This window comes from Hyla sarda, chromosome 3, assembly GCF_029499605.1.
Source record: "Hyla sarda isolate aHylSar1 chromosome 3, aHylSar1.hap1, whole genome shotgun sequence".
NCBI lineage: Eukaryota > Metazoa > Chordata > Amphibia > Anura > Hylidae > Hyla > Hyla sarda.
This window is the reverse complement of record NC_079191.1, coordinates 155,730,137-155,753,215: the sequence shown is the minus strand read 5'-3', so window position 1 is coordinate 155,753,215 and position 23,079 is coordinate 155,730,137. Positions and strand designations below refer to the sequence as shown.

Here is a 23,079-nt window from a genome sequence, read left to right as displayed (position 1 = left end):
ACAGCTAGAGGTGAAATGTAACTAACTACACCATAAACTCATTTCTCCTGGTCCAGTGCCAGCAGTCTGTTCCACCCCGAGGATGATTTTGTTTACTTACCTTGATGACCTTTCTTGAAGATTTTCTAAACCAGCTGCAGCAAGTTTGGAACATCATCAGTAGATCAAGGAGAGCAAGTCATCGAGACAAGTGACAAAAAAAGAAAAAAACACAAGCACTGGAACAAAGTATGGCCTAGCCAGGTATTTTATAACTAGCTGCCTGCTGCTGACATTTTACATAAATCGGACAACTCCTTCTTAAAGGTTACATTTGACAAGTGGACTTTGCACAAAAAAAAAAAAAGAAAACGAAAATGTGTACACAAAATTATCATACAGTTACAATGGTGTTGAATAACCCCACAAAACACATTAAATCAAAGATAACTAACGGAATATTTAAATTTTTATGGCTCAAATCTGAAATACTAAACAAATCATGGACTGTACTATCCTCAGTACTTCCATGCTGTCACCAAGCCACTATTTATGATGAGGTGTCACTCACTAGATTATTGCAACAGAAAACTGAGACCTGCAACTATGGTGCGACACGCAGTGACCGGCTGGCATAAGCACATGGACGTCATGTTATCACGTCTGGATGATAAACAGAAATAATTGGAACCACATAGGCTACCTGATGCTTAGGAACAGCACAATATTCCTAAGGTGTGTTCATATTACAATTTAGTTTCATTTCATGATTTATCCATAATACAGCACAAATGTCCTGGAAAAGCCCTTTCATTTAATGTTTTTCATGGGCATCTAAAAATAGCTGCAAAATAAAAATGTTTAGATGCTAGAAGATTTCTCAAAAGCAGCTACTGAGACTACTAATAAATGTACATTTTAGCCGCTGACCCTTCAGAGATTGGGCTAAGCTTTAATAGGAATAAAAATTTATTTTTTGTTTTAGCTATATATTTTTTTCTTTTTACATAGAGATCCCAAACTGTCCCTTTAGTAGGTAACACTGCTGTTTTCTTGTGCAACAACCTACATAGTAAACAAAGAAATACGTATACTAATCAATGGCATTTGCAGTCCAGATGTACAGCTGCTCTTACCAGATAATTCCACCATAAAACAGTGAAAAAATAAAATAAAAGGCTATGGAACCCCAGGTGACAAAGTGATTTATCCATGTCCAGAACTGTGTTTCCAGGGCCATCTGTAAACAAGAAAATGCAATACGTTTACATATCCACAATTAAATGTTAAAGAAAATGAGGAAGATTTACTAAAACTGAATAAACTTTATATGTACTTGGTCTTCAAATGTGCAAGACTTAAAGGGGTACTCTGGTGAAAACCTTTTTCTTTTAAAACAACTGGTGGCAGAAAGTTTAACATATTTGTAAATTACCGTATTTATCGGGGTATACCACGCACCGGCCTATAACACGTACCCTCATTTTACCAAGGATATTTGGGTAAAAAAAGTTTTTACCCAAATATCCATGGTAAAATGAGGGTGTGTGTGCGCGTGTATACCCCGATACACCCCCAGGAAAGGCAGGGGGAGAGAGGCCGTCGCTGCCCGCTTCTCTCCCCCTGTCTTTCCTGGGGTCTAGAGCCCTGCTGCCGGCCCTTCTCTCCCCCTGGCCCATTGCCGGCGCCGCTGCCCCGTTGCCTCCCCCCATCCCCGGTGGCATAATTACCTGTTGCTGGGGTCGGGTCCGCGCTGCTGCAGGCCTCCGGCGTGCATCCCCTGCGTTGTTGCTATGCACGGCGCACTGACGTCATGCGCTGCGCAGCACATAGCAACAACGCAGGGGACGCACGCCGGAGGCCTGCAGCAGCGCGGACCCGACCCCGGCAACAGGTAATTATGCCACCGGGGATGGGGGGAGGCAACAGGGCAGCGGCGCCGGCAATGGGTGCCGCTGCCCCTTCTCTCCCCCTGGCTGTCGGTGCCGCTTCTCTCCCCCTGGCTATCGGCGCCGGCAATGGGGCGCAGGCACCGATAGTCAGGGGGACAGAACGGGCAGCGGCGCCGATAGCCAGGTGGAGAGAAGGGCCGGCAGCAGGGCTCTAGACCCCAGGAAAGGCAGGGGGAGAGAAGCGGGCAGCTACGGCCTCTCTCCCCCTGCCTTTCCTGGGGGTGTATCGGCGTATAACACGCACATAGACTTTAGGCTAAAAATTTTAGCCTTAAAAGTGCGTGTTATACGCCGATAAATATGGTACTTCTATTAAAAAATCTTAATTCTTTCAGTACTTATTAGCTGCTGAATGCTACAGAGGAAATTCCTTTCTTTTTGGAACACTGACATCATCAAGAGCACAGTGCTCTCTGCTGGCATCTCTGTCCATTTTAGCAACCATGCATAGCAGATGTATGCTAAGGGCAGCATGGTGGCTCAGTGCTGCCTTGCAGTGCTGGGGACTTGGGTTCAAATCCCACTAAGGACGACAATAAATAAAGCGTTATTATTATTATAATAACTTCAGCAGAGAGAACTGTGGTCGTGATGTCATCAGAGAGCATTCCAAAAAGAAAAGAATTTCCTCTGTAGTATTCAGTAGCTAATAAGTACAGGAAGGATTAAGATTTTGTTAATAGAAGTAATTTACAAATATGTTTAACTTTCTGCCACCAGTTGATTTAAAAGAAAAAAGGTTTTCACCGGAGTACCCTTTTAAGCAAATTGCTCAGGCTGTTTCATATATCAGGCACAGCTATCGGCTAATACAGAGCTGTTGGATAAATTCAAAGTGTATATCCAGCTGTAGTCTCAGCCTTTTAAGCAAGTAAAGGATGGATTCATTCATAAGTTCTCTTAAAGGAAAACGGTCATCCTGTTAACCCACACTAAAAATTATACACTGGGTTATAGTGTGTGTGAACAGGAATCCAACGAGCAGTCACTTACTTAAATAAGTCCAGTAGGTCATGAGATATGTACCCCTGAAGATCCTCTGCTAAATACAGTGAATCACGCACAGGGGACGGGGCTCCGCCCACTCAATTTACATATTCATTGTCTGTGACCCCCACTTCACTAGGCTATAGGGGGGAGGGGCTTTGCCCACTCAATTTATATATACATTGTCTAACTCCCCATCCAAGTGGAGTGACAGACAATGTAAATTGAGTGGAGTCACAGACAATGAATATGTAAATTGAGTGGGTGGAGCCCCACCCCGTGCGGAATTCACTAAATCCAGAAGAGGATCTTCTGAGGGACATGTATTAGAATCTACTGGTGAACAGGCTGATAGTTTTCCTTTAAACTGATTAAAAAACCATGTGGGGGACTGATGTGCTGACAAGGGGAGCCCCCTCTCCTCTGTCTAATTGTTGCGTCATCTAGAACAGTGGTCTTCAACCTGCCGACCTCCAGATGTTTCAAAACTACAACTCCCAGCATGCCGGGACAGCCAACGGCTGTCCCGGCATGCTGGGAGTTGTAGTTTTGAAACATCTAAAGGTCTGCAGGTTGAAGACCACTGATCTAGAAGGTTAAAATCAGGCAATAGCCTCTGAACCCACGCTATCTTAACAACATAACTAACTGTAGACTGCATTGCAGCTTAAATATTAAGGGATGCCTTCAGTGCAGATAAACTGCATACAGACCGCAAGAAACCAAATTTTAACAATTTTTTGGCGTGTTAAAGAAAATATTCATATGATTAATATCAGCACACAATAAGCAGAGTATTTACAAAATTACATTTTATGTACATTTTTACTGTAAAACCTCTAAAACTCACCTTCATAGTAACTGTTAAAACCATAACCGTAAACACCAAAGTTCCAAATGTCCAGTTGCCAAACATCTAAACACAAATGTGACATAGGCTAATGTTAGAAACACAAGTAGCATAGTAGTAGATGCATGTCTACATACAGAACTACAAACAATTTTAAGTGGCAGGACAACCCTTTTTTAGGAAGCCATACATAGGTTCTGCCAGTTTAAGCTTAGAGTGAATATATAAAATGTATTCATTTATTTAAAAATTTTTGTATTGCTACTTGATACAGAGCAGGATTCAGGAAGAGGGAGACATATTTCTGTGCTCTCTCGGCTCGGTTCTGTAACATCATTTAGAGGGTGACATTTATACAGAATAGAGGATAGGCTATGAAACCCCTAGGTTCTTTGGTTATTACAACTGGCAGTCCACAAGCCAGGGGAACCAAAGATCTCTACATCATAGGTCAGCAAGTAGAATCTTCTCATGTGTGAAACTGAACGAAACTTAGGTCAAAGACAAACTGACAGGCTGAGGAGGACTTTATGAACCTTCACATCACTTAGGCTTCTTTCACACTGCCGTTAGGACAAGGCAGTGTGGCGGCTGTCAGGGGAGCCCGCGGGAATAGTGGGAGTAAAAATACAGTTTATGCCGTTTTTTCTCCCACTACAAAATAACGGTGCCCAAAGGATCACATTATAGTAAATGTGATCCATCGGGACCAATTATTGCCCGTTGTGCCCTGTCTCGATTAAAAAAAAAAAGAAGAGCCTAACGGCCGTTTAGGGTCGGACCTCAGCTGCAGTGTGAAAGTAGCCTTAGCAAACAGACTGGGACATAAAGAAAAATGAATAAATAGAAGATATATTTGAGGATCTTCAAAGAGTTTTGAGTAGAAAAAAAAAAAAAACAAGAGTGATAACTGTGCTAATAGTACATTATAATAAGTAACACCATTACTGCTAAACTATTCCTCTCTTACAGTGATACTCTTACCAGATGCCTGTTTGGCTTCGATATCTGATGACATGCATAGCATGGAAAGGAGGAAAAAAGGAAGAGAAGTAGAGCCAAGAGATAAAGCAAGAGCATAGCACAGAGATGAACATTCAAGTGTAAGGTTACTAGTTGCATGTAAAGAGCAGAATAGTTATTTTTCAGCCCATGCTGTAGTAATTTATAATTTGAGATCTTCAGCTCCAGCATAAGGGGCGCAGGCCACCATACCATGCTCAGCAAAGTTCCATGCACAAGTCCAGTTTCATAATAGCTAATTGTGATGCGGTGGTCACCTCTCCCTATGCTAGAGCTGAATATCGTGCATGACCATATAGGAATTATACTTTAAAAAGTACCAAATTGTTTAAACTGCAAAAGTGTAAAAAATATATTTATATAGGATACTGCTGCATTTGCAACAAACTATGTGATAAAGTTAACCGTTAAGATTATTTAAACCATATGGTGAACAAATGATGAACAAAAAAACAAAAAGCTCAGCAAAAAATGTTTTTTTTCTACTGTGAAAAAGTAACTGTAAAACTAAGATAAACTACATAGCTTTGTGCTTTCACACCGGACATGCTATGGTTTTATGTGGGTAAAAAAAATCCACACCAGACCAGTTCTGTAAGCACCATTTAAAGGGAATCTAGTCAGCAGTTTAGACTCAAATTAAAGGGGTACTCCGGTGTTTTTTTATTTTTTTTTTAGGTCTTTATAAGTCAACTGGTGCCAGAAAGTTAAATAGATTTGTAAATTACTTCTATTAAAAAATATTTACCCTTCTTGTGTTTTTTAGCAGCTATATGTTACCGAGGAAATTCTGTATTTTTTTATTTCTTTTTTGTCTTGTCCACAGTGCTCTCTACTGACACCTCTGTCCATGTCAGGAACTGTACAGAGCAGTATAGGTTTGCTATGGGGATTTTCTCCTGCTCTGGACAGTTCCTGATACGGACATCAGCAGAGAGCACTGTGGACATGACAAAAAAGAAATTCAAATAGAACAGAATTTCCTCTGTAGCATACAGCTGCTAAAAAGTACAGGAAGGGTAAAGATTTTTTTAATAGAAGTAATTTACAAATCTGTTTAACTTTCTGGCACCAGTTCATTAAAAAAATAAAAAATAAAAAGATTTTTTAACACTTACCGTAAAATCTCTTTCTTGAAGGATCCATTGGGGGACACAGTGGGAGACAGACCATGGATGTATTCTGCTGTCTCTAGGAAGTATGACACTATGGCAATAAAGAAGTCGGCTCCTCCCAGCAGGATATACCCGCCTCCAGGCCCTGAGCTAATCAGTTTTAGTACCAGAGCAATAGGAGAGGACCGACAGGTCAAGGAAAAAACACGAACTGTCCGAGAACCAGAAGAAAATATATAAAGTGAACACACCCTTGGACAGAGAACCAAAGAGAAACCCAAAAGGGCGGGAGCTGTGTCCCCCAATGGATCCTCAGAGAAAGAGATTTTACGGTAAGTGTTAAAAAATCTCCTTTTCTCTATCGGCTCCATTGGGGGACACAGACTGTGGGACGTACCAAAGCCGTCCCTTGGGTGGGCAGATAATCCGTCAGGCAGACAGCTGTTCCACTGCCGCCTGCAGCAGTTTACGGCCCAGACTAGCATCAGCCGATGCGAAGGTATGAACCCGGTAGAACCTCGAGAAAGTGTGCAAAGACGACCAAGTAGCCGCCTTGCAAAACTGCGAGGCCAAGGCTTTGTTCTGGAGAGCCCAGGATGCCCCAACAGAAACGAGTAGAATGAGCCACAACCCTTAAGGGAGGAATCTTCCCCCTACAGCAATAGACTTTCGAAATGGCAGACCGAATCCACCGAGAAATGATGGCCTTGGAAGCAGGTTGTCCCTTACGAAGACCTTCTGTAAGGACCAAAAAGGAAACGCACTGACGAAAGGAAGAAGAGATAGAGAGGCAAGACCTAACAGCCCGAACCACATCCAGTTTGTGGAGTAAACGCTCCTTAGGATCAGAAGGAGCAGGACAAAAGGACGGAAGAACAATGTTCTCATTGAGATGAAAGGCCGAAACAACCTTAGACAAAAAGGAAGGATCTGGTCGGAAGACAACCTTGTCCTGGTGAATCACCAGAAACGGAGAACGTCAGGAGAGAGCTGCCAATTCAGACACCCTCCGAATGGAGGTGATCGCAACAAGAAACGCCACTTTCCAAGAAAAGAGGCACATGGACACCTTCCCTAAGGGGTTCAAGAGGTTCACCTTGGAGGACACCCAGAACCAGATTCAAGTCCCAAGGGGGAGAAGGTGACCTATAAGGAGGGGAAGCATGCGCCACTCCTTGAAAGAAGGTCCGGACATGAGAATTAGAAGCCAGAGGACGCTGGAAAAGAATAGAAAGGGCCGAAACCTGACCCTTAAGGGTACTGAGAGACAACCCCAGTTCCAATCCCGACTGCAAGAAGGAGGGAAGACGGGGGACAGAAAAAGTAACAGGAGACAAAACATGAGCTTCACACCAACAATAATAAGACCGCCAGGTACGGTGGTAAATTTTCGCCGAGGAGGGCTAGCAATCCCAGAGCATGGTGCGAATGACTTGGGAAGAGAAACCGCGGGCTCTCAAAACCGCGATCTCAACCGCCACACCGTCAAATGCAGCGACTGTAAATTGGGGTGGCACAGCGGACCCTGAGACAGCATGTCCAAACGAAGTGGAAGGCGCAGTGGAGTGTCGTCCAAGAGCCTGACCACGTCTGCGTACCACGACCTTCGGACCAATCTGGCTACCAGTATGACGAGAACGTCCTCCGCTTTGAGCTTCCTCAGAACCATGGGAAGGACCGGAAGGGGAGGGAAAAGATAGGGCAGAGCAAACCCCGCTCAAGGAATCATTAGGGCATCCACGGCTAGAGCCAGGGGGTCCCGGGACTTTGACACAAGTGGAAGGATCTTCCGATTGTGCCGAGACGCAAAGAGGTCCACGTCTGGAATGCCCCAGAGGTCGCAGATCTGCACGAAGACCTCTGGATGTAGGGACCACTCGCCGGGGTCGGCTGAGGAAGTCCGCTTCCCAGTTCACACCCGGAATGTGAATCACCGAAATGGCCGAAACCTTGTTTTCTGCCCAGATGAGAATCTTTGTCACCTCGGCCATGGCTGCCGAGCTGCGAGTGCCGCCTTGCCGACTTATGTACGCTATGGCCGTGGCGTTGTCCGACTGGACGCGGACAGGGCGGGACTGAAGCACGGACTCCCAATGAAGAAGACAAAGAAGAATCGCCTTCAGCTCCAAGATATTTATCGGAAGAAGGGCTTCCCGGAAAGACCAGAGGCCTTGAACCTTCCAGTCCCTGAACACACCGCCCCAGCCCGACAGACTGGCATCCGTTGTAACTACCTGCCAGTGGAGGGAAAGAAATGATCACCCCTGAAGAAGATGGGGGAGCGGAGCCACCAGAGCAGAGACTGACGGATCCGACAAGAAGGAGCAATCTTGCGATCGAGAGACAGAGGAGATCTGTCCCATCGAAAGAGAATCGCCAGTTGAAGGGGACGGTAATGAAACTGGGCAAAGGGTATGGCTCCCATGGCCGCTACCATCCGACCCAAGATTTCCATGCAAATGCGGATGGAAACTGGGGCCTGGGCCCGAAGAGAGCGGACTCCTGACAGGAGCGCCAGACGTTTGTCCGGCGGAAGGCAAATCCAGGCAGAGGCCGTGTTGAATTGAAGTCCCAAGAAGATCAGAGACTGATTGGGAGAGAGGACAGAGCTGTCCCGGTTGACCATCCACCCGAAGCGATTCAGGGTCTGGAGAGTGAGATCCACATTCTCCAGAGTCTGGACTCTGGTGGAAGCCTTGATGAGAAGGTCGTCCAGATAAGGGAGCACCGAGACTCCTCTCGACCGCAACAGGGCCATCACTGGCGCAAGGAACTTGGTAAAGACCCGAGGAGCAGTGGCCAGAACAAAGGGTAGGGCTACGAATTGAAAGTGCCCCTCCGGAACCTCAAAGCGGAGGTACCGCTGATGGCCGGGAAATATTGGAACATGAAGGTAGGCATCCTTGATGTCCACCGAAGATAGAAACTCCCCTTGTTCCATGGATGCCACTACCGAACGGAGAGATTCCATTCGCAAGTGGCTGATGAGAAGATGACGGTTGAGACGCTTGAGGTCCAGAATTGGTCGCACAGAACCGCCTTTCTTTGGGACCACAAAAAGATTGTAATAGAAACCCCAAAAACGTTCCCCTGGAGGAACGGAGACAATAACTCCCTGGAGGAGCAGGGACCGGAGGGCCTCCCGAAACTGCTTCACCAGAGAAGGAGACCGGGACTGAAAAAAACGATCCCTCGGAAGGGACACCACGTCTCTGACCCAAGAGTCCTTAACGAAGCAGGACGTATATTTACGTCCTGCGCCGGCTGCCGCGATCCTGCATCATATCGCGTCGGTCCCGGCGCTCATCAACGGCCGGGACCCGCGGCTAATACCACACATCGCCGCGATCGGCGATGTGTGGTATTAGCCGCGGGTCCCGGCCGTTGATGAGCGCCGGGACCGACGCGATATGATGCAGGATCGCGGCGCGATCCCGCTTCATATCGCGGGAGCCGGCGCAGGACCCTTTAGAAGCGGCGGTTAAAGCTGGCCGCCGCTACTAAAGTGAAACTGAAAGTATCCCGGCTGCTCAGTCGGGTTGTTTGGGACCGCCACGGTGAAATCGCGGCGTCCCGAACAGCTGACCGGACACCGGGAGGGCCCTTACCTGCCTCCTCGGTGTCCAATCGACGAATGACTGCTCCGTGCCTGAGATCCAGGCAGAAGCAGTCAAGCGCCGATAATGCTGATCACAGGCATGTTAATACACGCCAGTGATCAGCATAGGAGATCAGTGTGTGCAGTGTTATAGGTCCCTATGGGACCTATAACACTGCAAAAAAAATGTAAAAAAAAAAGTGTTAATAAAAGGTCATTTAACCCCTTCCCTAATAAAAGTTTGAATCACCCCCCTTTTCCCATAAAAAAATAAAACAGTGTAAAAAAAGAAATAAACATATGTGGTATCGCCGCGTGCGTAAATGTCCGAACTATAAAAATATATCATTAATTAAACCGCACGGTCAATGGCGTACGCGCAAAAAAACTTCAAAAGTCCAAAAAAGCGTATTTTGGTCACTTTTTATACCATTAAAAAAATGAATAAAAAGTGATCAAAAAGTCCGATCAAAACAAAAATCATACCGATAAAAACTTCAGCTCACGGCGCAAAAAATGAGTCCTCATACCGCCCTGTACGTGGAAAAATAAAAAAGTTATAGGGGTCAGAAGATGACATTTTTAAATGTATAAATTTTCCTGCATGTAGTTATGATTTTTTCCAGAAGTGCGACAAAATCAAACCTATATCAGTAGAGTATCATTTTAACCGTATGGACCTACAGAATAATGATAAGGTGTAATTTTTACCGAAATATGCACTGCGTAGAAACGGAAGCCCCCAAAAGTTACAAAATGGCGTTTTTTTTTTCGATTTTGTCGCACAATGATTTTATTTTCCGTTTCGCCGTGCATTTTTGGGTAAAATGACTAATGTCACTGCAAAGTAGAATTGGCGACGCAAAAAATAAGCCATAATATGGATTTTTAGGTGGAAAATTGAAAGGATTATGATTTTTAAAAGGTAAGGAGGAAAAAACGAAAGTGCAAAAACAGAAAAACCCTGAGTCCTTAAGGGGTTAATGTGTGCGGTCCAGATGTCTCGAAAAAGTAAGAGACGACCTCCCACCCGAGAAAAACATGCGGGTGGGGGCTTCACTTCATGCATTAGTGGGATTGCGGTTGCCTGATTTGGCCGCAAAACGGCCGGAACGGTTGGTGTCCGACTTCCAAGACGGATGTGCCAGGAACGAGGGAGCCTTCTTGTCCCGCGAAGGCGCCCCTTATTGGGGCCAAAGGTCCGGAAGGACCGGAAGGAAGTGAACTTCCTCTGGGAAGTAGAGTGAGCCTTATTTTGAGGCAACAAGTAACTCTTACCCCCCGTCGCCTCAGAGATAATCTCGTCAAGACGGGTACCAGTAAAAGGAAGCTCGGTGAGAGACCTTTTGGAGGCGGCATCCGCATCCCACGCCTTAAGCCACATGGAGCGGCGGAGGGCCGCTAGGAAACCCACAGCAAAGGCAGCACAACAGACTGACTGCATGGAAGCTGTGCACAGAAAGTCCCCAGCTTTACAGCATTGGAGAACCAAAGCAGAAAGATCCTCTGGGGGGAATCCCTCCAGGATACCCTGACGGAGTTTTGAGCACCACACCAAAAGGGCCTTGGACACCCATGCAGAGGCGAGGGTTGGGAAGCAGAGAAGAGCCTGCTGCTTCAGAACCAAACTTTGCTAAGGACTCCACCTTCTTGTCTGTCGAGTCCTTGAAGACAGCCGCATCTGCTAGCGGCAGTGTAGTAGCCTTAGAGAGGCGGGAAATTGGTGGATCCTCCGAGGGTGAGGAAACCACCTTAGAGGCAAGGTCCTTGGCGAATGGGTAACGCACTTGAACCTTCTTCATTCCCGGGAACCTCTTGTCCGGATGTCTCCATGCAGATTCCAGAAGGATGTCAAATTCAGCGTGAGAGCTGAACCTTTGAGGTGCTGGTTTAGCACGATGAAAGGATACTTCAGGAGTCACGTCCGAAGATCCTGGGTCCTCTAAGTGAAAGGTGTCTCTTATGGCCGCAACCAATGAGTTCTCCGTTTCAACTGTATCCGAGTGGTCCTCTGAGTCAGATGCCGATTCAGGAGCCTCATCTGCCAGTTCACCAGGAGAATGTGAACGAGTGGAGGCAGCCCTGGAGGGGGGCGACCCTGACCGGGTACGTGGCTCTGGCGAGGCAGAGCGGCGACTCTGGGAACGTCCTCTGGAGGAGCGACGTCTGTGACCAGATGACACGAGGGGGCGAGACCTACGAGGGGAGTGCCCACGTCTACCTGAAGACTCAATGTAAGAGTCAGAAGAAGCACCCCTAGTACGCTTGTGAGAGCGTGAGGCTTGTGGAGAAGAGGAGCAGGACCCTCTAGCAGGCCGGCGCAGGGCAGACCTCATCAAGGCAGACACCACGTCACGGGAGGCCTCAGCCACCAAATTGGAGACTTGAGTAAAGTCAGCCATATACTGGGATAGGAAGAAACCCAGGCTGGAGGGGCGGCCGAATCCACCGGAACTGTAAGAGCATCCGGGGGAGCTAGGGGGTCTGGGGGAGCAGTGGAGAAGGCAGAGCCAGTGGGTTCAGTAGATCCAGGCATTTTGGAATTACATGTCATACAGACAAAATAGGAGACTAACAGTCAAGCTGTCTGTTTAGAGGGAGGAACAGTTCTGTGTCCCCTGTGGCAGCTGCTGTGATGAAACTCCGCTCTATGTAGACAGAGAGGAGAACAGACTAGCCAATAGCCGGAGAGGGGCAAGCCTGGAGCACGGGCACTGTCTGATTGGCCCCTGCCACCTGCATCGCGCGCACAGCGCTGATTGGAGGATGATTTGCGCCTCCAGTAAGCTCTGGCGGCCCTGTGGGCGGAGCTATAGTGCCCCGGCCGCCGAAATGCCGATGAAGAAGAATAATAATGGTGCCCGCTCCTTGCCCCGAGCACACATGTCGTCCGCATATGCGCTCGCGGGGAAGTGAGCGGGCAAGACTGATATGCGCCGGCAGCAGTCTGCTGCCGAAGTGAAAGTAAGTCGGCGCTTCATGCGCACGTACAGTACAAGTGCCGCAGCTGTCAGCCGCATAGTAACACACACACACACGAGTGCACAGTAAACACACACACACAATCACGAGTGCATAGAAAAAATGGGGAGACAGTGAGTCCCCACCTGAAAACATGAAAGAAAAAGGAATAAAAAACTAACACATTCCCTAACTAGGAAAATAATAAAACAGAAGACCTGGTCTGGAGAATTCCAGACCATGTCCACCTTCTTCAGACACTAAGCTAAAACTGATTACCTCAGGGCCTGGAGGCGGATATATCCTGCTGGGAGGAGCAGACTTCTTTGTTGCCATAGTGTCATATCTCCTAGAGACAGTAGCATACACCCACGGTCTGTGTCTCCCAATGGAGCCAATAGAGAAAAAAGTTTTCCACCCGAGTATCCCTTTAATTGCACATACAAAGGCCAGGGAAGGCAATAGAACAATATCTCTTGGACACCGCTATGGCAAGCGTCACGGAAGGCTGTTCTGCAGAAGTGTCCAGAGGTTTTGAGAGCTTTCCCAACTAAACACTTCAGGTGTGAATAATAGATGAGAGAAGAAGCCAAGGAGCCTAATACAGAGTGCTCTGAGCACCTAACAAGAAAAGCCCTCCTCCTGAACACTTGCCATGGTTGCATCTAGGACAGTGAATAACATTTTCCTTGTCAGGTTGCATGATCATATTAAGTCCCTGCCCATCTCTTTATAGGTTTGTCAGCAACTGATGGCTGAAAACTGCTGACCGATTTTCTTAAAACAGCAATTACAAATATTTATAATGTAAAGGCCCACATACTGCTATGCGACAAAAAATAATAATACACCCTTCATCAAAAGAGACTCTATTACTAGGTTTATGCTGGACTATTGAGAATAAACTAATACTTTTACACAATATAATTCAGCCATACATGTGATGTCTTTCCACATATCAAGGACACAAAGCGTGAGGAAGTTATCTTTCTTATTTTATGTGCATGCTTGGTACTACTCAAAATTCAAGGGATCCAGCCCCAATTGCCCACCAGCCGCTGATTGATAGCTTCCTTCCTATATGACAGAAACCTGTCCATCAGCAGTGGGTAGAGAGGGATGGCATTGTACTTGGTCTTCTTGATATCAAAGGAATGGCTGCATCTCTGTCACAAGTTTACACTGCTTCTAGACAAGGTAACATAAACCTAGAGATGGATTCCCTTTAATAGAGTAACAAAACTAGTGATCGATTCCATTTCATAGAGTAACATAAATCTAGTGATAGATTTACTTTAATACGTCCTAAATAGGTCTGGTCGCAAAATAATAGCCCATATTTATCAATCAGCCTGAAACCCTAATTGTCTGGTTTTGCCCATAACAACCAATCACAGCTCAACTTTCACTTTACAAGAGCTCATTAAGATATGAAAGTTCCTGATCATGTACAAGAAATTGTTATGTCTCTATCACCCATATTTCACAAAAAAATAGCATATTACAGCTCAATATCTTTTCCATCTTACTATCACCAAAAAAAAAGGACCGTGTAACAACGTTATTAGAATTGTAACCAAACTTTATTAAAATATAACAAACCTAAAAACACATATCATGTATAGGTACCACAAGGACTCAGGTAGAAGAGAGGAAGATGAGGGCACTGAAAAAAGTCCTGAATGGTAAGGACTTCACAAGGGCACAGGACTCTAATGCCTAGGAAGGCATGAACAAGGCTCTATGTAAAGGGCTGGGTTAGACAAAGCCAATTGATGCAAAAACGCGTTCAAGGGTAGGAGGCGAGAGGTGCTCCAGAAGTGCACTGGTCATGTATTGTACATAGTTTGCATGAGTTTTAAGTATCCCTTTTATTGTGTTCTCTTGCACTTCATTACTTTAGTCATTATTGTTGGAACAGTTACTAGCTGCTAGAGATAGCACTACATATCTCTGGAGATTTTTATCCAGCATGGTATTCGCCTAGTGATCATCTAACCCAGCCCTTGTTCATGCCTTCCTAGGCATTAGTGTCCTGTGCCCTTGTGAAGTCCTTACCATTCAGGACTTTTTTCAGTGCCCTTATCATCCTCTCTTCTACCTGAGTCCTTGTGGTACCTATACATGATATGTGTTTTTAGGTTTGTCATATTTCAATAAAGTTTGGTTACAATTCTAATAACATTGTTGTTATATGGTCCCTTTATTTTTGGTGTTAGTATTCCATACTGACCATATGATTGATATAAGTTATCCGATAGCCATATCTTTTTTGGTAACAATCTTTTCCATCTTGTCAAAGTGAGGGGGAATCTCTTTCTCTTGCCTGCACTGTGATGACTCCTCCCCCTCCCTCACTCTTCTGACTCACTGCTCTCGGGAGCCTGGCAGCCCTTCTCTGTAACCCTTTCCTCTCTGGATTTATGCTGTGCGCACACATACACACACACACACAGACACATACGCACACAATGATTATTGGAGATTGCCTGTACTCTACCACCAAAGATAATATGGTGACTGTATAACTTACTTCTTTCTACGTCATTCATGTGTGTCATCCTTAGGCAGTCCTGTAATGCTGGGACATTTAGTTAAGGAATAGTTGGAGGTACATTGTTTTGATAACTCCTTTTTTTCAGCAGTGTTGCCTTCAGCTGTGCTATACAGTGTTTGCAAAACTACAACTCCCAGCATGCCCAGACATCCTTTGACTGTCCAGGCATGCTTGGAGTTGGAGTTTTGCAACAGCTGGAGGCACATGATTGGTAAAACTCAGTGTTACAGCAGTGTTGCTGCAGGCTGTGTTCCTCCTGCAGCATTGTCAATCAACCAACTCGTGTCCATGACCCTTGGACACCCTCATGCTGCTGTGGGACTCATCAAAGTCCCAGGAGGTATGGGGACCCTTATTGGTAGGATTTTCAAAGACAGTTTTCTTTTATAAAATGTGATTTTTTTAATGGAAATATATTAGAAAAAGTATTGTTTAACCAAGATATAAAGACATTTTATATGTTGTACATCTGACAATGACCATTTAACAGATGGCTATAACAAGTGTTTTTTGCAAAATGATAATGATTTGTTTAGTGTAGGACTAATTAAGCGTGCCTATAGCTAAACACCAGAAAATGTTTGCATCTCTCCTAAGTGTTTGATGTAAACTGAGCAAATTATATATAACATTCAAAAAACATTTACTAAACAGCAGCTGTTCCAATTCTACCAAAGTAGTATATAAAAAATATACGCCTCTAGTTTGAGAATTCTAAATTTTAGAAATAAATGCAAGATGTATAGTAACATAAGTTGTAGGGGAAAAAAAACAAACACTTATTTCCTGGCCCCAGCTCAATAACACTAGCCAACAAGGACATCTAATACTTTATTTAACGGTAATCTGTCAGCTCTCTATCTTAATCAGGGGTCAAGTGTCAATGATGTGTGCCAAGCTGCAGTATGGGGAATATAAAGGTTTACTAAAAAAAGAGATATGTCAGTAGAAGTGACAGGTCTTCTTTGATTACAAGCTGTTGCCCTGAGCAGTTCGTACGTCATGGGACAGGTGAGGCGATATGACGCGGGCCCAGGTCTGATGCTATCAGCAACTGATATCTCCTGGTAATGACGGCCAGTGGAGATCGCACCGATATCAGTAATTTAAAGGGTTAAACGCCCCGATCAATAGCAATCACAGCATTTATAAATTAAATGCCGGTCATCTCTGGTGTCTAGTGGTCCCATCGTCCGCACCCTCCCACCCTTTTGGTCACATCACACTTTCAAATTTTCGGTGTTTATTATCTTTTTTTTTTAACCCCCTCAGGACACAGGGCGTACAAGTACACCCTGACTTCCTGGTACTTAAGGACACAGGGCGTACCTGTACGCCCGTGGGAATTCCAGTCCCCGCTGCTCGCCAGCATGCACTGACAGACCGTACATGCTGGGAGTTGTAGTTATGCAACAGCTGGAGGCATACTGGTTGCGAAACACTAAGTTAAGTAAACTCTGTGTTTTGCAACCAGTGTGCCTCCAGCTGTTGCATAACTACAACCCCCAGCATGCATGGACAGCCAAAGGGCATGCTGGGAGTTGTAGTAGTACACCTCCAGCTATTGCATAACTACAAGTCCCAGCATGTCCTTCGGCTGTCACAGCATGCTGAGAGTTGTAGCTTTTGCAACAGCTGAAGGCACACTCGGTTACCTAAATCAGTGATCCGCAACCAGTATGCCCCCAGCTTTTGCAAACTACAACTCCCAGCATGCACTGATAGACCACACATTCTGGGTGTTGCAGTTTTGCAACAGCTGGAGGCACACTGGTTGAGAAACACTGAGTAAACTCTGTGTTTCGCAATCAGTGTGCCTCCAGCTGTTGCATAACTACAATCCCCAGCACACACGGACAGCCAAAAGGCATGCTGGCAGTTGTAGTTTTGCAACAGCTGGAAGAATGTACAAGGTACATTCACACAGGCGGGGGTTTACAGCGAGATTCTTGCTGCAAGTTTGAGATGCAGCAAATTTTCCCCTGCTGCTCAAACTCCCAGCGGGAAACTTTCTGTAAACCCCCACCCGTGTGAATAGACACTAAAAACACTACACTACACAAAATAAAGGGTAAAACAACACATATACACATACCCCTAAACAGCTACCACCCCACCCCCCCCCAAATAAAAACCGTCTGGTATGGCATTGTTTCCAAAACAGGTGTTGCAAAACAACAACTCCCAATATTGCCGTACATCCATTGACTGTCAGCTGGAGGAAACCCTGCCGTAGGGTAATTTTGAAGGACCATGCAAGTGTAATTCTTGCATCCGGGTCCGTCCCTATGCAAATCCCCAATTTAGGCCTCAAATACGTATGGCGCTCTCTTGCTTTGGAGCCCTGTCGTATTTCAAGGCAACAGTTTAGTGCCACATATGGGGTATTTCCATAATTGGGAGAAATTGTGTTACAAATTTGATGGGCTATTTCTCCTTTTACCCCTGATGAAAAAGGTAAAGTTGGGGTCTACACCAGAGTTATTTCCTTACTCAAGAGCAATTTGGTTACAAATTTTGTGGGGCTTTTTCTTCTTTTACTCCTTGTAAAAATTCAAAAACTGGGTCTACGACATGTTAGTGTAAAAAATGAAGATTTAGAATTTTCTCCTTCACTTTGCTGCTATTCCTGTGAAACACCTAAAGGGTTAACAAACTTTCTGAATACTTTGAGGGGCGCAGTTTTTTTATAATGTGGTCATTTATGGGGTATTTCTAATATAAAGGCCCCTCAAATCCACTTCAGAACTGAACTGGTAACTGAAAAATTCAATTCTGATTTTGAAAATTTTGAGAAAAACTGAAAACTGCTGCTGGACTTTGAAGCCCTCTGATGTCTTCCAAAAATAAAAACATGTCAACTTTATGATGCAAACATAAAGTAGACATATTGTATATGTGAATCAATATATAATTTATTTGGTATGTCTATTTTCCTTACAAGCAGAGAGCTTTAAAGTTAGAAAAATGCAACATTTTCACATTTTTCATGATATTTTAGAATTTTTCACCAAGAAATGATGCAAGTATCGACGAAAATTTACCACTATGTTAAAGTAGAATATGTCACAAAAAACAATCTCGGAATCAAATTCATAGGTAAAAGCATCCCAGAGTTATTAATGCTTAAACTGACAGTGGTCAGATGTGCAAAAATCCTTAAGGTCATAATGGGCTTGGTCCTTAAGGGGTTAAACCCATAAAATGACACATACATTATTCAAGTTTGGTATCATTGGACATGTACTGACCAATAGAGCAAACTTATGTCACTTTTACTGTATTGTGACCTGCAAAAAAAATTATTGCCCAACAAAATTACGCAATTCTATCTATTTTTAAATTTTGCACTACAAAATTTTTTGTCTGGCTTTATAATACATCATACCAAACAGATGCGCCGTAGCACTCTAATCGGTGAATCAATAAGTGGCTTTATTGTATCAACAAGTGTGCAATGTTTCGGTTACCTATAATACATTATACACTGCTCAAAATAATAAAGGGAAGACTAAGATAACACATTCCAGATCTGAACGAATGAACTAATCATATACTTTCGTCTATACATACTTGAATGTGCTGACAACAAAATCACACAAAAATTATCAATGGAAATCAAATTATCAACCCATGGAGGTCTGGATATCGAGTCATACTCAAAATCAAAGTGGAAAACCACACTAATGGCTGATCCAACCTTGATGTAATGGCCTTAAAAAGAGTCAAAATGAGGCTCAGTAGTATGTGTGGCCTCCACGTGCCCGTATGACCTCCCTACAAAGAAATGCCATCCCACACCATTACTGACCTACCACCAAACCGGTCATGCTGGAGGATGTTGCAGGCAGCAGAATGTTCTCCACGGCATCTCCAGACTCATGTGCTCAGTGTGAACCTGCTTTCATCCGTGAAGAGCACAGGGTGCCAGTGGCGAATTTACCAAACTTTGTGTTCTCTGGCAAATGGCAAACGTCCTGCACGGTGTTGGGCTGTAATAAAAACCCCCACCTGTGGACGTCGGGGACTCATACCACCCTCATGGAGTCTGTTTCTGACCATTTGAGTTGACACATGCACATTTGTGGCCTGCTGGAGGTCATTTTGCAGGGCTCTGGCAGTGCTCCTCCTGCTTCTCCTTGCACAAAGGCAGAGGTAGCGGTCCTGCTGCTGGGTTGTTGCACTCCTACAGCCTACTCCACGTCTCCTGATGGACTTGCCAGTCTCCTGGTAGCGCCTCCATGCTCTGGACACTACGCTGACAGACACGGCAAACCTTCTTGCCACAGCTCGCATTGATGTGCCATCCTGGATGAGCTGCACTATCTGAGCCACTTGTGTAGGTTATAGACTCCGTCTCATGCTACCACTAGAGTGAAAGCAGCGCCAGCATTCAAAAGTGACCAAAACATCAGCCAGGAAGCATAGGAACTGAGACGTGGTCTGTGGTCACCAGCTGCAGAACCACTCCTTTATTGGGGGTGTCTTGCTAATTGCCTATAATTTCCACCTGTTGTCTGTTTCATGTGCACAACAGCATGTAAAATTGATTGTCAATCAATGTTGCTTCCTGAGTGGACAGTGTGATTTCACAGAAGTGTGATTGACTTGGAGTTACATTGTGTTGTTTAAGTGTTCCCTTTGTTTTATTGTGCAGTGTATGTCAAAATAAAGTGTGCCAATTAAAAGTACAATTGTGCCACAAAAAATGAGCCATAAGACAACTTTTTCAGTAGGAGAAAAAAAAATCATAATTGGAGAGGTCGAAGGGGTTAAAAAAAAGGAGATTTTTTTGTTCTTACTGTAAAATCCTTTTCTCAGAGGATCAATTGGGGGACACAGACTTTGGGTATATGCTGTTGTAGCTAGGAGACTTGACAATATGGAAACCAAAATGGTCGGCTCCTCCCAGCAGGATATACCCGCCTACAGAGCCTGAGGTAATCAGTTTACTCCCAGAGCAGTAGGAGGGGACCGAAAGGCAGAAAACCAAGACCAAGACCGCCTTACAGACGTGAGAGGCCGAAGCCCTGTTACGGAGAGCCATGGAAGCTCCGACAGAACGCGTGGAATGAGCAGAAACCTTAAAAGGAGGGGTCTTCCATTTACAACGGTAAGCTTTCGAAATGGCAGACCTGATCCACCGCGAAATGGTGTCCTTTGAAGCAGGTTGTCCCTTACAGTGGCTGTCCGTAAGAACAAAAAAGGAGTCACACTGACGAAAGGAAGAAGTGATCGAGAGGTAGGTTCGTACTAGGGATCGACAGATTATCGGTCCCGATATTATCAGCCGATATTCACGATTTTGGACCTTGCCGATAATCCGATAATGCCCTGCCCACCGCACCACACCCCCCCACTGCATTGTCCCGGCCAGAGACCGCCGCTGCCCCATTGCCTCCCCCATTCCCGGTTTTATAATTACCTGTTCCCGGGGTCCGGAGTCCACGCTACTTCTGGCTCCTGCGGCATCCTGTGGTACGCTGTGTGCTGCACAATGACGAGTGACGTCCTTAACGCAAAGTCACTGCGCACAGTGACAGCTCAGGACGACGACGCTGGAGCCAGAAGTAGCACGGACCCCGGGAACAGGTAATTATAAAACCGGGAATGGGGGAGGCAATGGGGCGGCGGCGGTCTCTGGCCGGGGCGGTGCGGTGGGGGGTTGGTCGGTTGCGGTGGCGATGATAGGATGCAGGAGGACCCCAGGACAGGCAGGGGGAGAGAAGCAAGAGGGTGGCGGCGGCGGCGGTTTCTGGCACCGCAAAAGCCACTGCTGTTCATTGAATTAAAGCGCCAGCTTTAAATCAATGATCTGCAGCGATGTTGCCGGGGGTGGGGGGTGTGGGATAAATAGCCGATAACTTATACCGATATTCCAGTATAGGTTATCGGCTATCGGCCCTAACCTCCACAGAGTATCAGTATCGCCCCTAAAAAAAAAAATCGATATCAGTCGATCCCTAGTTCGTACAGCCCACACCACATCCAGTTTATGGAGCAAACGTTCCTTGGGATGAGATGGAGCGGGGCAAAAGGACGGGAGGACGATGTCCTCATTGAGATGGAAAGCGGAAACGACCTTAGGTAAAAAAAAGATGGAATCGCACGAAAAACAACCTTTCCTGGGATGATCAGGAAGGGAGAGCGGCAGGATAGAGCCGCCAGCTCTGAAACCAGTCTAATAGAGGTAATTGCAATAAGGAACGCCACCTTCCAGGAAAGGAGACGAAGGGAAACCTCCCTGAGGGGTTCAAAGGGAGCGCCCTGCAGGGCACCAAGGACCATGTTCAGATCCCAAGGAGGTGTAGGGGACCTGTAAGGGGGGGGGCCGCTTGGGCCACTCCCTAAAGAAAAGTCCGAACATGAGAATCTGATGCTAGAGAGCGTTGGAAGAGAACGGAAAGGGAGAACACAACTAGAGAAAAAGACTGAGATTCACACCAACGAAAATAAGACTGCAAGGTACGGTGGTAAATCTTTGCAGAGGAGGGCTTGCGCACTCCGAGCATGGTGCAAATCACCTGGGGAGAGAAACCTCGGGCCCTTAGAACCGCGGTCTCAACCGCCATGCTGTCAAATGCAGCAACAGTAAATTGGGGTGGCACAGGGGACCCTGAGAGAGAAGGTCTGGATGAAGCGGAGTTGCACGTCGTCCAGAAGCCGGATCACGTCGGCGTACCACGCTCTCCGTGGCCAGTCCGGAGCCACGAGAATGGCGGGAACGCCTTCTGCTTTGAGCTTCCTCAGGACCCTGAGAAGGAGAGAAGGGAACAGATAGGGTAGGGCGAAGCCCGATCAAGGAATCACCAGAGCATCCACGGCTAGAGCCCGGGGGTCCCGGGACTTCGTCACAAAGAGGGGAACCTTCTGGTTGTGGCGGGACGCAAAGAGGTCTACGTCTGGAGTGCCCCAGAGGGTGCAGATTTCCGCAAATACCTCAGGATGAAGGGACCACTCGCCGGCGTCTGCTGAGGATCGGCTGAGAAAGTCCGCTTCCTAGTTGTTTACTCCCGGGATGTGAATCGCTGAGATGGCTGGAAGTCTGAGTTCCACCCAGAGGAGAATTTTGGATACTTCGGCCATCGCCACGGAGCTGCGAGTGCCGCCCTGGCGATTGATGTACGCCACAGCAGTGGAGTTGTCCGACTGGACACGAACCGGGCGGCCCTGAAGAAGGATATCCCAATGTAACAGCCTAAAGAAGTCTTCAGTCAGCTTTTAGTCACCGGCATCATATAACAGCGAGATGAGCAGGGATAGTGGGGGACCCGTACCCATGGAGGTACAACCCCAGGCGCTGACCATTGGCGAGAGGGGGTTGACAGTACATCCATGATGCCTGTCCCCCCTCAATCGCAAATGGGGAAACAGTGAACGCTATGTTCCTGAGTCCTCACCTAAAAACAGGAAAAGAAAAGGGAATATGAAACTAAACGTCCCTAATCTGGAAAATAAATTTTTTTTGACCAGGTCTGGGAAACCCCAGACCAGCGTCTGTCTCCTGCAGACACTAAGCTAAAACTGATTACCTCAGGCTGTGTAGGTGGGTATATCCTGCTGGGAGGAGCAGACCTTTTTGGTTTCCATCGTGTCAAGTCTCCTAGCAACAACAGCATATACCCAAGGTCTGTGTCCCCCAATGGAGCCAATAGAGAAAAAAGTTTTTATTAAATAATAAATAAAAAATATGTATATATACACCATTTAACTTGCTTGTAGATGCAACAAAATAAGAATTTTACTTTCTATTTTAAGAAAAGCTTTGCAAGTGACAAAACTTTTGCCCTCAAATTAGTTATCTAAACATAATAAAATACTATTATTACAAACACATTACCTGGCCATTTCCAAGGAGAGATGTATCTTCACCCATAAGCAAATAAGAGCCAAAAAAGAAGATAAAGGCATGCCCAAAGCCTAAAAAGGTCCAGTAAAGGAATGGTTTAAAACCGAGAAGGGCATTTTTGCTAATGTCTCTGTAAAAATATTGAAAATATTAATTATAAATCATAATTATAGCAAAGAGTAAGAGCATTGTAGTAAAAAATGGTTAA

At 45.7% G+C, this 23,079-nt stretch overlaps 1 protein-coding gene across 7 annotated transcripts in view; it reads right to left on the bottom strand.

Moving 5' to 3' along the window:
- Positions 1–23,079, bottom strand: part of ATP11B (ATPase phospholipid transporting 11B (putative)) — a 162,058-nt gene that overhangs the window by 20,729 nt on the left and 118,250 nt on the right. For all 7 annotated transcript variants that reach the window (XM_056565292.1, XM_056565291.1, XM_056565293.1 and 4 more), the window contains 3 exons: positions 22,863–23,001; positions 3,769–3,834; positions 1,116–1,219 (listed from right to left, as the gene is read on the bottom strand). In XM_056565292.1, coding sequence (XP_056421267.1) covers positions 1,116–1,219; positions 3,769–3,834; positions 22,863–23,001 — 309 coding nt within the window. The remainder of the gene's footprint in view (positions 1–1,115; positions 1,220–3,768; positions 3,835–22,862; positions 23,002–23,079) is intronic.